The 14,410-nt window shown below is 31.3% G+C and overlaps 1 protein-coding gene across 1 annotated transcript; it reads left to right on the forward strand.

Annotated features, from left to right (window-relative positions):
* Positions 1–1,621: 1,621 nt before the first annotated feature.
* On the forward strand, positions 1,622–12,493 carry LOC145639137 (G-box-binding factor 4-like). Its single transcript, XM_081690303.1, has 4 exons — positions 1,622–2,636; positions 3,063–3,134; positions 9,862–9,891; positions 12,014–12,493. The coding sequence occupies exons 1-4, from the start codon at positions 1,836–1,838 to the stop codon at positions 12,092–12,094; spliced, it is 984 nt and encodes a 327-aa protein (XP_081546429.1). The 5' UTR covers positions 1,622–1,835; the 3' UTR covers positions 12,095–12,493.
* Positions 12,494–14,410: the final 1,917 nt, after the last annotated feature.

A 14,410-nucleotide genomic window follows, 5' to 3' on the forward strand; every position in this document is an offset into this window, starting at 1 on the left:
ATTAAACAAAACATGGTTTATGTCAAAATAATAATAATAAAAACAACAACAACAACAACAACAACAACAACAACAACAACAACAACAACAACAACAACAACAACAACAACAACAACAACAACAATAATAATAATAATAATAACAATACTAATAATAATAACAACAAATACAAAACAATAACAATATTAATGATAATAAAAAATTATAACAACAACTACAAAACAATTTATAAGACCATAACATTAATTACTAAATAATAATAATAATAATAATAATAATAATAATATTATTATTATTATTAAAATTATATTTCTACTAATTAATAATAACAATATCAACAACAACAACAATAAAAATAACAACAACAACAACAACAATAACATCAACAACAACAACAACAACAACAACTACGATAATAATAATAATAATAATAATAATAATAATAATAATAATAATAATAATAATAATAATAATAATATTTTCAATAATAATAATAATAATATAAATAATAATAATAATATAAATAATAATAATAATATAAATAATAATAATAATATAAATAATAATAATAATATAAATAATAATAATAATGTAACAAAAAATAATCATATTACTAATAATCATATTAATACAAAAAAATTACATTAATAATCAAATACTAAATCACAAGACCACGAAAAAAAAACATAAAAAAAAACAAACTTAATTAACATAAAAAAAATTAAATAAACGTACTTAACATTTAAAAAAAAAATATGAACAGGGACATCCGCCTAAAATTTCCGGATGTCCCTTGGTACATCCGCCTAAAATTTCCGGATGTACCATGGAACATCCGGATTTTTCAGGCGGATCCCTACTTCCGCTTGAAATTTCCGGATGTTCCATGGTACATCCGGAAATTTTAGGCGGATGTACCTAGGACATCCGGAAATTTTAGGCGGATGTCCTAATTGCCGAAAATAAAAAATAAAAAAAAACTTACGGAATGATCCGACGCATTCTCCGGCGTACGTATGTTCCACTCGTCGTCCATGACCCAAGACCCGTTGGAAAATTTCACGATTTTTTAAAATATAAAATTTAGGTGGTCGTGGGGACCGATTTGGTTTTAAGGTCGTGGGGACCGATTTTGGGAGGCTCGGGATAGCAAGGTCGTAAAGTGAGGGGACCGTTTCTTGTAATGTGTCCAAATGGGGAACAAGGTCCTTTTTATAACACAAATGGCATAAAGGGCATAGTTGTCCATTCAGTCAAAAAGGGAGCGTTACCCGGTAAAATGGGAGCGACGAATAGCAGTTGAGATAAAGAACTAGCTTACTTTGCTTCAGAATTATAAAAAAAACTACTACAGGCCAAATAGGGAAAAATAGTTTCTATTTCTAAGAATCACTTCTAAATTTATTAGGCCAAATAATTCTGTTTTTTTACAAGTGTTTCTCTAGAAATAATTTCTGAAAAACTACTTCTAAGAAATTCTAAGAAATAGAAGTTGATTTCCAAAAGCTTGGCTAAACATACCCTCAGTGTAGTCAATCACCACTACACCTAGTAAAGTTATCGGTATAACATAAAATCCATGTACGGAATACGTTAAAAAATCCATAAAAAGCGCAGTTTCCAGAAAACCCAAACATCTCCCGGTTTTGATCTTTCTCTCTCTAATCAAACAGTGTTTGTCTCTTTCATCACTCAATCATCCTCACTCTCTCTTTTCCCCCTTTACTTTCAAACCTAAAATTCAATTCAATTCAAATCAAAGCCCTAATTTAATTTCCCTTCAATTTTTCAATCAAACCCCCAAAACTTTAATCCCTAAGATTTTGGAGGGAAAAATGGCGTCATCTAAGGTGATGCCTTCTACCTCCAATTCTACAAATTCGGATCTCAATTCTCATCATCATCACCATAATCATCACCATTTTCATCGAAATCGTTCTTCTTCGCCTTCTCAAATGATCCCTGATTTCACCAATTCCGATCTTCAACACCGGATTAATGAAGTTTATGCTCCTGATAATCCGCCGGAATCGGCGTTGCTTGATGCTGAGATTACGTTGATTGATGCGGCGGGTGCGATTTCTGCGATTGGTTCTACTGCGGAGGAGGCGGCGGTGGTAGGGCAGCAGCAGGGGAGTGAGCGGAAGACGGTGGAGGAGGTTTGGAGAGATATTGTATCTGGGAAAAACGAGAGGAAGGAGTGTAAGGTTGAGGCAGTGGATGAGATGATGACTTTGGAGGATTTTCTGGCGAAAGCCGGGGCTGGGATGGAGGAAGAAGAGGTTGCGGCCGTGGCGGGGGAGATGGAGGAGGAGGATGTTAAAGTTGGGGTTTCTGAGGAGATGAAGATGGGTAGTGGTGGGTTGTTTGATTTTGATCATTATCATTCGTTGGTTCAGAGTTCTTATTTGCCGGTGCAGCAGCCGGGGCCGATGCCGGTTTCGATTGGTGGTGTGATGGCGTATGGGAATGGTGGTGTTGGTGTTGGAGGAGGTGGGATGGAGGTTATGGGAGGAGTGAGAGGAAAGAGAAGAGGTGGGCCAATAATGGAACCTTTGGATAAGGCTGCTCAACAGAGGCAAAGGAGGATGATCAAGAATAGGGAGTCTGCTGCCAGGTCTAGGGAGCGCAAGCAGGTATAATTTTCTGTATTATTGGTAATTTTTTTCTCTATATATTTGATGGAATTGAAGGATTAATTGAATATACTTGTATATCTTTGAATTATGGAAGTGGGTATGTACTATATAGAAATCTAAATTATATTTGGGTGACAAATATGCATGGTATGTTAGACTAATAAATTTATGCCTGAAATGTATCATGAGAATTTCTACTTAGGTGGTAGAGTGTTAATCTATTTCATGGTATGCTTTGGTACCGGAATGAGTATGGGAATACAATTCTCAATACGTGATTTTGTTGTATTAGTTCGTAAAAGGGATCCATTGTTTTAGATTGTAGTCCGCCGGGATTTAGGGAATTAGGTAACATTGGATATTCCAATTATGTAGTGTAGAGAAAAGAGTGTGAGTTGATTTTTTTTTGTTATTGCCATGTAGGCTTATCAAGTTGAATTGGAATCATTGGCTATGAAGTTGGAGGAGGAGAATGAACAACTATTGAGAGAAAAGGTAGGATCTTGAAATTAAACTTTTGTTGCTTGGCATTTTACGTTTGTACTAACTCTCGTTCAAGGTGCCATGGTTTTTTTAAAATCTATATCTATACTTCTATACTTCTATACTTAGTATTTAAAAACTTAAACCACAATCATTCATATGCCACATGTGCTCACAACTTATTCATATGCCACATGTCCTCACAACTCACTCATATGCCACATGTTACTTCTCTTACCTTTTTAATATTAAAAAAATTAAATTAAAAATATTACATAATGTTAAAGTCTTTATGCGTAACTTGCACATTTAAGTAAGAAAATGAAGTGTTTCATTTCTAACATGATAGAATAAAGTTGAATTAACAATTACATAAACATATAAAATATAATAATAATAATAATAATAATAATAATAATAATAATAATAATAATAATAATAATAATAATAATAATAATAATAATAATAATAATAATAATAATAATAATAATAATAATAATAATAATAATAATAATAATAATAATAATAATAATAATAATAATAATAATAATAATAATAATAATAATAATAATAATAATAATAATAATAATAATAATAATAATAATAATAATAATAATAATAATAATAATAATAATAATAATAATAATAATAATAATAATAATAATAATAATAATAATAATAATAATAATAATAATAATAATAATAATAATAATAATAATAATAATAATAATAATAATAATAATAATAATAATAATAATAATAATAATAATAATAATAATAATAATAATAATAATAATAATAATAATAATAATAATAATAATAATAATAATAATAATAATAATAATAATAATAATAATAATAATAATAATAATAATAATAATAATAATAATAATAATAATAATAATAATAATAATAATAATAATAATAATAATAATAATAATAATAATAATAATAATAATAATAATAATAATAATAATAATAATAATAATAATAATAATAATAATAATAATAATAATAATAATAATAATAATAATAATAATAATAATAATAATAATAATAATAATAATAATAATAATAATAATAATAATAATAATAATAATAATAATAATAATAATAATAATAATAATAATAATAATAATAATAATAATAATAATAATAATAATAATAATAATAATAATAATAATAATAATAATAATAATAATAATAATAATAATAATAATAATAATAATAATAATAATAATAATAATAATAATAATAATAATAATAATAATAATAATAATAATAATAATAATAATAATAATAATAATAATAATAATAATAATAATAATAATAATAATAATAATAATAATAATAATAATAATAATAATAATAATAATAATAATAATAATAATAATAATAATAATAATAATAATAATAATAATAATAATAATAATAATAATAATAATAATAATAATAATAATAATAATAATAATAATAATAATAATAATAATAATAATAATAATAATAATAATAATAATAATAATAATAATAATAATAATAATAATAATAATAATAATAATAATAATAATAATAATAATAATAATAATAATAATAATAATAATAATAATAATAATAATAATAATAATAATAATAATAATAATAATAATAATAATAATAATAATAATAATAATAATAATAATAATAATAATAATAATAATAATAATAATAATAATAATAATAATAATAATAATAATAATAATAATAATAAAGTATTTCTATCTCTTAAACTTAAAATATAGCTTAAAATACGAAGTGCGGAGTATGTCATTTCATATTCTACAATATTCATGTATATATAGTTAACTAAATCCCTTCATATTCTTCCACAATTCCACCCTCACTTTTTTTTTTTTATAAGTTTTCACAGCATTCACCTCAAAAATCATGAAACAATAACTTCGTAGTTTAAACTATTAAAAAGCATACATTTATATGAAAAATAACATAAGTTATAACCCGTGCATTGAACGGGCTAAAATGCTAGTTAAACCTTAAGTTGCTTAGCCATTCAGTAGTTAATCTAGACTCTAGAGATATTCTTTTATGACTTTTTATATGCATTGTTATATACCTGTAACGGTTATACTTAGTATCTTAATTTTATGCTCCCTTTGTCTGTGAAAGGAGGATTTGGTATGATTTGGCTGGTTGCTGGTTAGGTATCATTTGGTACTAGAAAGGTGGGCTGTGTCAAATGTAGTTTCTGATGCTTAGTATGTAGTTTGTGATTCTCAGTATCAAATGTATAAAGTGATACTCTAAATTTTTAAGGACATATCTAAGTATCAGACTCTGTACTTATATTCCAAAGTTGTGGTTTGTCCTCCACTAGCTGTCAAATGCTTTCATAAGATATCAGTAAATGCTTCTTAATGTCAAGTTGCTAATTGCATCTCTATCTTATAATAATAGGCAACATTTGAACTTGGTAAATGGTAATGCTGATGATGAGTTAACATTTCTAAATTTATTTTAAGAAGTATGTGAGTGAGATTTTCATTTTGTAATTTCTTTATTTATTATGATATAGTGATAAAATCATCTGACCTTTTGAAAAAATGTAGCTTGCCAGTATTAGATGGAGTAGCAATATTTTAGCATGTGAGAAATCTGAAAGAAGTGGTCTGAATTGGAAATTATGGTGAGAGAGTGACATAACAAGTTGTCCACCTTTGGTAGTTCTTATACGATCACGTGGGATCTTTTTTAGTGAACTGGTGCTCTGTTCACTTTTTGGAACTATTACATTCTTTTCTTTTCTTTTCTTTTTTTTTTTTTTTTAAGCTCTACTGGAAGTCGGATTAAATACATCTCATTGCAGAATATTACAAAGTAGATTTTTGCCCGTTGATTATTTTCGTTTCCTTTTGAAAGCTCTACTGGAACTTGCATTGAACATATCTCATTACTGACTATTACGAAGTAGATTTTTGCCTGTCGATTATATTTGTTTCTTTTTGAAAGCTCTACTTAGAAGTTGGATTGAATATATTTCATTGCAGAATATTACGAAGTAGATTTTTTCTTGTCAATAATATTTGATATAAATTGATAATTAGTTGGCTTTGAATTTCATCCATGATTCAATGATTTCAATCCATAACAGTTTGATAATAGGCCTTCTTAGCTCAACCTAATCAGCAATGTACTATGATAGTGGCATTTGAGTTATTCTAGCTTTGATTTTGTATTGGCCTGAGCCTTTTATGCCTAAAAGCATTTTAAACTGCTTAGAATTGATAAAGGCCAACCCCCCCCCCCCCCCCCCAAAAAAAAAAAAAAAGAGAATATGACTCCTATTACATGGTCATGTATCTTTTTATTTTTGACGTACTTCGCGATTGTATAGTATACAGGTCTTTGCATATCTTTGTTATATGTTTGCCATTTAGTACAGGAATTGGTATTACCTTATTAAGCACCCCTGCTTCCTTTTCCCTCCAAAGAATCTGGGTTGGCTTTTATTGATGTTTCTTGTCAAATTACCCAAGAACTTGACATTGATACTCTCTCTGTTCTGTTTTTGCTCTTCCCACTTTCTTATTTCATCTTTTCAAGTTTACCCACTTTTGTAAGAAAATTATGTTTCTTTTTGCCCTCCCTTGGTCCATTCATGGGATGTAATTAAACCATTTAACAATGCCTTGGTCTTTCTCTCTCTGAAATAATTGTTATACCCCACATGGGTGGTACCTCTCTCTCATTCTCCTTGGTCTTTGTATCGATAGTAAGTGGGTGAAAAAAAAAATTTAGAGGTTGTTTGTTAGAAATAGCCTTCAATGTTCTCAGGTGCTTGCATATGATGCATTAGTGCATTACCTTATGAAGTAATTTTGCTTCCCTTTTCTCCCTTTTTTTTTTTTGGGAACTATTTATATCTTGTCTATCTACACAAAAACCATTTATATATTGTGAACTAACATTTATCATTTTTAGTTGCATGATTTTAGTTTCCTATTAGGTGTGCTGTAATTCATGGTGAAGTGTGTCAAAGATAAGAACCAAATGGTCCTAGTGCAAGAGGAGGGCATCAAGGACAGGTGGAAGGGGTACTTCGATGAATTATTTAATAGAAGTAATGGAGTTGTGATAGGAGATACCTCTATGAGTGATGAAGAAATCAACATGGAGTATGTGCGAAGGATTAGGAGAGTAGAGGTGGAGATTGCACTGAGGAAGATGAAACCTAAGAAGGCGGTTGGCCCTGATGGGGTACCGATAGAGGTGTGGAGGTGTTTGGGTAAGATTGGTATTGATTGGTTAACAAACCTTTTCAACAAGATATGGACGGCTACAAGGATCCCACAAGATTGGAGGAAGAGCACCTTGGTCCCGGTTTATAAAAACAAAGGAGACGCTCAAGATTGTTCTAACTATCGAGGAATTAAGCTTATGAGCCATACTATGAAGTTGTGGGAAAGGGTGATTGAACAAAGGTTGAGGGCATGCACAAGCATTTCAGATAACCAATTTGGTTTTATGCCTGGGAGATCTACTATGGAGGCAATCCATTTGATAAGACAAATGATGGAGTTTTATAGGGTAAAGAAGAAAGATCTTCATATGGTCTTTATTGATTTAGAGAAGGCATATGACAAGGTGCCAAGAGAGATACTTTGGTGGGCAATGTTGAAGAAAGGTATCCCACGAAGGTATGTAGACCTAGTTAAGGATATGTATCGGGATGTGTCAACAAATGTGAGGACATGCGGAGGGTTGACAAAAGATTTCCCTATTACAATCGGATTGCATCAAGGGTCTGCATTAAGCCCTTTTCTTTTTGCAACGGTTCTAGATGAATTAACTAGACCAATTCAAGATGAGGTTCCATGGTGTATGCTGTTCGCAGATGATATCGTTTTGGTGGATGAGACTAAGGATGGGGTTAATGTCAAGTTGGAGCAATGGAGGCAAAGGTTGGAATCTAGAGGGTTTAAGCTAAGTCGGAGTAAGACTGAATATTTGGTATGTCGTTTTGGCACTCAGAGGGGGACAAGCTATGAAGTGGTGAGTTTGGATGGAAAGGATTTGACCATGAGTGAATGTTTTAAGTACCTAGGGTCGATCATCCAGAAGAATGGTGACATTGATCAAGACGTGACCCACAGGATTAAGTCAGGGTGGCTTAAATGGAGAGCGGCCACGGGAGTGTTATGCGACCGCAGCATTCCCTTAAAGTTGAAGGGAAAATTCTACAGGACTGCCATAAGACCAGTGTTGCTCTATGGTACAGAATGTTGGGCTTCTAAGAAAGAGCATATTAAAAAGATGGAGGTTACGGAAATGCGCATGTTAAGGTGGATGTGTGGAAACACTTTAAGAGATAGAATCAGAAATGAGGTTATTCGCAAGAAAGTAGGTGTGGCGGGCATTGTAGATAAATTAAGGGAAAATCGTCTGCGTTGGTTTGGACATGTAAGACGGAGACCCGAGGGTGCACCGGTGCGAAGAGTGGAAGAGTGGGACCATGGAGGGATTAAACGAGGAAGAGGGAGACCAAAGATGACTTGGTTGGAAGGAGTGAGGAAGGATATGAAGTGCATGGATTTACGTGAGGATGAAGTTTTGGATCGTAAGGGATGGAGGAGAAAGATTTATGTTGATGACTACACGGAATAATCAAATTTGGTTCATGTTAGCCGACCCCACTTTTGGGATTAAGGCTTTGATTGATTGATTGATTGTGCTGTAATTCATGGATCTCCATATGATGAATGTCAAGATTGTCGACATGATCCAAACCAAAATCCTGGCAATCATCCCTGCCTGGGTTGTGATCTTTTGTACTAATTATCTAAGACTGTATCTGACTACCTGTATGCCCTATTTCTGCCTTGTTACTCCCTCCGTCCCAATTCACTTGCTATGTTTTTCTATTTGGGGTATCCCTATTTACGTACTCCATTTCCATTTAAAATAAGTATTTCTCTCTCTCTCTCTCTTTTTTTTTAAATATTTTTTTTTTTATCTCTAATTTTTATTTACGTAAAATCGTTTGCAAATGGCCATGGAGCTAGTAAATTGGGACGGGGGGAGTAATATCTTGTCTTGAAGTTGAAAGAAAGTGTAAATTGCATTATGCTCTTTTAAGCTTGTTATGTGATTATATCTTGGGGCCAGGGGGTGGTGAGGACAGAGGGTTGCTTCATCCCCATCTTCTATAATGAATGACAGTAATTGAACTATCTTTGTCTCCATATCATGCTCTTCTGCTTGCTACACTTTTTGAAATTTGAGAAAAAAATAAAAAAAATAAAATTTCTTTCAATATCACCCAAAAATTTGATCAACATAATATACTCCCTCCGTCCCATTTTTGTTTTGACTAAATTTTATTGCACACATGCTTTTTCAGTTAAAATTGCTCTTATGAACTCTCTCTCCAACCCCATACTTTCTCCTATCTAGGCTAGATTTTCTTTATTCAATCCCACACTTTCTCAGTTACTCTTGCTATCCACTTTTCTTAATTTTGTGCCAAAGGCAAGTGTAACGAATATTGTGCAGGCAAAGAGGTAGTATTTATTTATTTTTTGGGTAGCGTGTGAATTAGGAACCTTTAGATCTTTACAATTTTAAGAAATTAACAGCATCCTGATACAGATTACAGACTAAGATTGTAATAGTGACTTGTGGGATGGATGAAGTATTGAAATACCTTTTTTTGCATCTAATGGTGGTTTTTTTTATCGTCATGCAGGCAGAGCGGAAAAATGAAAGGTTGAAGCAGGTAATTATTCTTATGTACTATTTTTAATATGAATGAAAATCTAATCCGTTTGATGAACTTCGCGTGAGATACGTGTCATTTTACTGTTATTGCAAGATCTAAAGCAAGTGCTATCATCATATATTTTTATTATTATTTTTTAATGATGACTAATGCTGTAAAATTTGAAAATCTGGTATTTGCACATTGAAAATTGTAACAGATTTAAAATATAGACTTTTTGGATGATTATAGTTACCTGGCTAGTTGAATAGTTTATCTATTTGTTTAGGCTAGTAGATCAGGTGATTTGAGATTTTTTTGTTAGCTATAGATTTGAGAGTCAATTTTTTGTGCTTAGCAGTCTGGTTGGTAACTAGTGAATGTAGATCTTTATGAAATTAGTTTTTGTCTGTTCACCTTTGAGAAGTGCACCAGTTTTATATGAAATTAGTATTTACAATGAAGAAGCTGTTAAGAGTACCAAAACCTTTCCCGTTTTGCATCAATTTTATTGATTAGCCAGATATGCGGCAATTCCCTTTTTGCAATATACTCAGTAAGCAAATACTTGAGTGTTAGCTAGCTGATGACTCACTCTGAATAATTTTGTGGTTCAGACTGTTGATTATTAGATATATTGTTTATTAAAGGTTGGAATACATGTCTAGAAAGGCATCTATAAATTTTGGCAACTTGTTAGGCAATTGAGTAGCAATATAGATTGAAGAGTGGGTGATGATATTTAACCGACTGCAGCTTCAATCAATATTTGACAATAATAACTGGCCCTTCTGTTTTTGGATGAGTGGGTCTTAAGGACTTGAATTGAATGATGATGCAATAATGAACCGATGGAATACCAAGGCTCATGTTTTATAAGATTTATTAGTCATAGACTCATAGGACTTTTTAATGAATTTATTTGGAAGTGAAGATTTACCTGTATAGTTTTTTTTTTTTTTCCTTTTTCGGATGTGTGTTTTGGGCAGAGGGAGGTGGTTTAAACTGTGGATAGTTGGATGAACTAGTTGTTTTTCAGATACTGTGCACAGGTGGAAGACTTGACCTTCAAGAAATAGTATACTGAGTGACCTTAAAAGGAAAAGGGGAAAAAAAAATAAAAACAGAAATCTAAATATGTTGGTTGGCCATATGACCATAGCGTACCTGCTTGTGTTCACTGAGCTCCCTCTTAAGCTGTTTGCAAGTGTTTTTCTTTCAGTTTCAACCTTACCCTTGTTTGGTATGTATATGTTAAGGAATATGTACCTTAAGTGTCCAAACAAAAGCAACATTGGATTGTTACTGTCTAGACTATTTGATTAAAAAAAAAATTAAGAATTTTACGGTTCTTGTCTACAAGAAACCATACTTCTTTTTCTAGGATGAGTCTAGGTTGGTCATTATTGAGATGCCTACCTCTTCTATCCTATTGCTATATTCTGCCTTGGGAGTTACCTGATCAATGGGTGTTAAGATCAGGTAAGCGGATAAGCCTTTTTATTCTGTTTATGTGTGTGAGCTGCACTAACCACTGATATACATATTTTTTTTATATTGATTCTGAAACTTTTGTTTTTGGTTTGCTTTGAAAAGAATGCAAACTTCTTGATCATTTGCAAGTTTGATGTACCACCACCTCGACTCCTATCTCCTTGTGATGTAATCCATGCATTCTCCCATCTTGCTTGAGTCATTTTAGGTGGAAGAAACCTCCAGTAGTGATTTTGTTTTTGGATAAGCTGATTTCAACCATCATTGTAATCATAATTTGAGCATACTTTTCAATAGCTCTTATGTATCATGAATGTTACATTCATCGCATATTGCTTTTACTACAATGTTGGTCATTTCTTATTCCTTTTTGTGTCTTTTTCGTTTAGTGAGGAGAGGTGACCCATCTTCTGTGTTGTTTTTCCCTCCCTATACTAGCTCATAAGCATACTGTAAAAGCTCTTGTTGCTCTGCTCATTGTAATTCTAAATTTCTTTGAACTACTAGAATATTTTAGGGTGTCCAAGTCTATCTACATGCAGAGGTGAAAGTGGGCAGTAGGAAGCGTTTATCACTTACTCCATATTAATCACTTGTGTAATTTAAGACTCTGTTTTCTGATATCTGACTTTAATCTCCTCTGCAGCTCATGGAAAAAGTAGTCCCAGTTGTGGAGAAGAAAAGGCCACCACGTGTTTTGAGGAGAGTTCGTTCAATGCAGTGGTAGTCCCTTGGAATGAATGTTGTACTTTGTATTTGATTGGCGAGCAATCTCATCAATGAAGTCTTGTTTGTGAGTGAGAGCATTTCTTACATCAATTGCAATGCACTACTATTCTCGACATGTGGATGGATAGAAAATCCCAGTGGAATACAAGTCATTGCTTGTAGATGCACAAGTTTGCTTAGCTAGATGCTCTCTCAATACAAGCGCCCCTGGTTCATGTGCAAGGGGAAACATCTAACCTGACTGTTAGTATTAGTAACTCCTAATAGAATATAAGTGAGCAAATATAAATTTCGTTTGTGGTTGGCTGCTCTTAGCTGAATCATCTTAGTGTAGTTAGTAAAAGCATCTGTAAATTTTGGGTGGTAATTATGTGCAGAAGATTCCAGTTATCTGAAATTCGCAAGTTTCCAAACATCAGCAATAAGATTCATGTTGTGTTCAATTGGAAATCATAAAATACCATGATTACGAAGATAGGTTGATGCCTTGATGGTATGCGACTGCATTTGGGACTTGATGATCCGCGAACAAGGAGATTGAAGACCACCATGACAGAATATGGTCTTTAAGAAGGATAAAGTTGATCTCAACATATTGAAAGCAGTTCTTTAAATCGGAAGCAGTTCCTTATGATTCTCACATACCACAGTATGGACGATGAAATAGGGTAGCAAACTAACAATAGTTGCCGAGTTCAATTTATGTGAAGGAATGCAGGAAATTTTGTTTACAGTTTATTATAAAGGTAAATGAAGCTCCTAATTCTTCTAAAGTGCATTAAACTATAAATCATACTTTATAACAATAATTAGAAATTGATTTAGCATAATCACGGAGAGTCGGAGACTTGGGTAAATACTTTAATGGTCAGGACTTGAGCAGTATCCTGTACAAGATGACTAATTTAAAAAATGGCCCTGTTTGGGAGAAAGCTGAAAGCTGAAACTGATTGAGTTAGCTGATTTTATTAACTGATTTGACAACTGATTTGACTAACTTATTGTATTAATTGATTATGTAAAAGTGTTTGGTAGATAGTTGATAGCTTAAAGGTGATTGAGTATGTGAAATGACCAATAAGCTAATTGTGGGGTAGGTAGTTTAGATAGGATTTTAAATTAAATGAGGTTATAAGTGTCATTTCACAATAATTAATGAATAAGCTAATTGAAAAAGCTCCTAAAATGAGCTTTTTCAAAAAGAGCTTATTTAGTGGAATAAGCTCTTTCAATAAGCTTGCTACCAAACACTTGTATTAGCTTGTTTGACTAGTCAATCAGCTAAAGTTAGTCAAATAAGCTAATATACCCCCAATAAGCTAACTACCAAACAGGGCCTGTAAATGTACTCCTTCTGTTTCAAAATAAATGTTCAAATTGACTGTTTGCATTATTTACATGAATCACTTTGACCAACATTAATGTTTGCATTATGAGCAATCACAAATTCACAATGGTTAGTTATATGTACATGTAGCTTTGGGTTGTCACATCATTAATCCTCAAAATACATGATTTAAGTACATCTTTTTGTAATAAATAAACCATAAAAAAATAAACAAACAAATTCATACAAAAATATTACGGAGTAAATAAATCAATATATGTTTGTTGAGTGGATGAAATTATATAGCTCTACCTAGTTATAACTTACAACCTATGTAACTCCACAATAGCTAGCATGTAGCTTTATATTATATAGAAATTGCAAGCAAGTCCTTTTACGCAACCATTGTGGATGCTCTTAGGATCTTACTAACGAACGCGCTGGAACGTTAGATAAGCATTTAAAATACTTCTTAAAGTTGCACGGACTACGTAGTATTAATTTGGAAATGCATATTAAAATTAGATGTCAATCGATATAATTAATGCACATTTTAGTTTAATAAATCTACTTTTAGTTATTCAACGTCCTAGGATGTTCTTTAGCTTATACCTAATTTAAAATATTACTCCCTCCGTTTAAAATTTTACATTGGTATAATACAAGTTTGATTGGGTTATTTTATTTTAGAACTAAGGGAGTAGGCAAAAACTAAGAGCATCTACAATGGCTAGCTACATGTATATGTAGCTTTGAGTTGCCACATCCACAATGGCTAGAAGATTTAAGCTACAAACTCTACGATAGTAAGCTACATCCTTTTATAATAATAGATTATAAAAAAAAAATACATACAAATTTAAAAAAAAAAAAAAATTAATATATACTTCCTCCGTTCTGTTAATATTGCAACAAGGAGGAAATTACGCATCCCATAGCACATTTTATATGCTAAATATCTATAATTGTGTAAAAGTAAAAATTATA

This window comes from Chenopodium album, chromosome 7, assembly GCF_948465745.1.
Source record: "Chenopodium album chromosome 7, dcCheAlbu1.1, whole genome shotgun sequence".
NCBI classification, from domain to species: Eukaryota; Viridiplantae; Streptophyta; class Magnoliopsida; order Caryophyllales; family Amaranthaceae; genus Chenopodium; species Chenopodium album.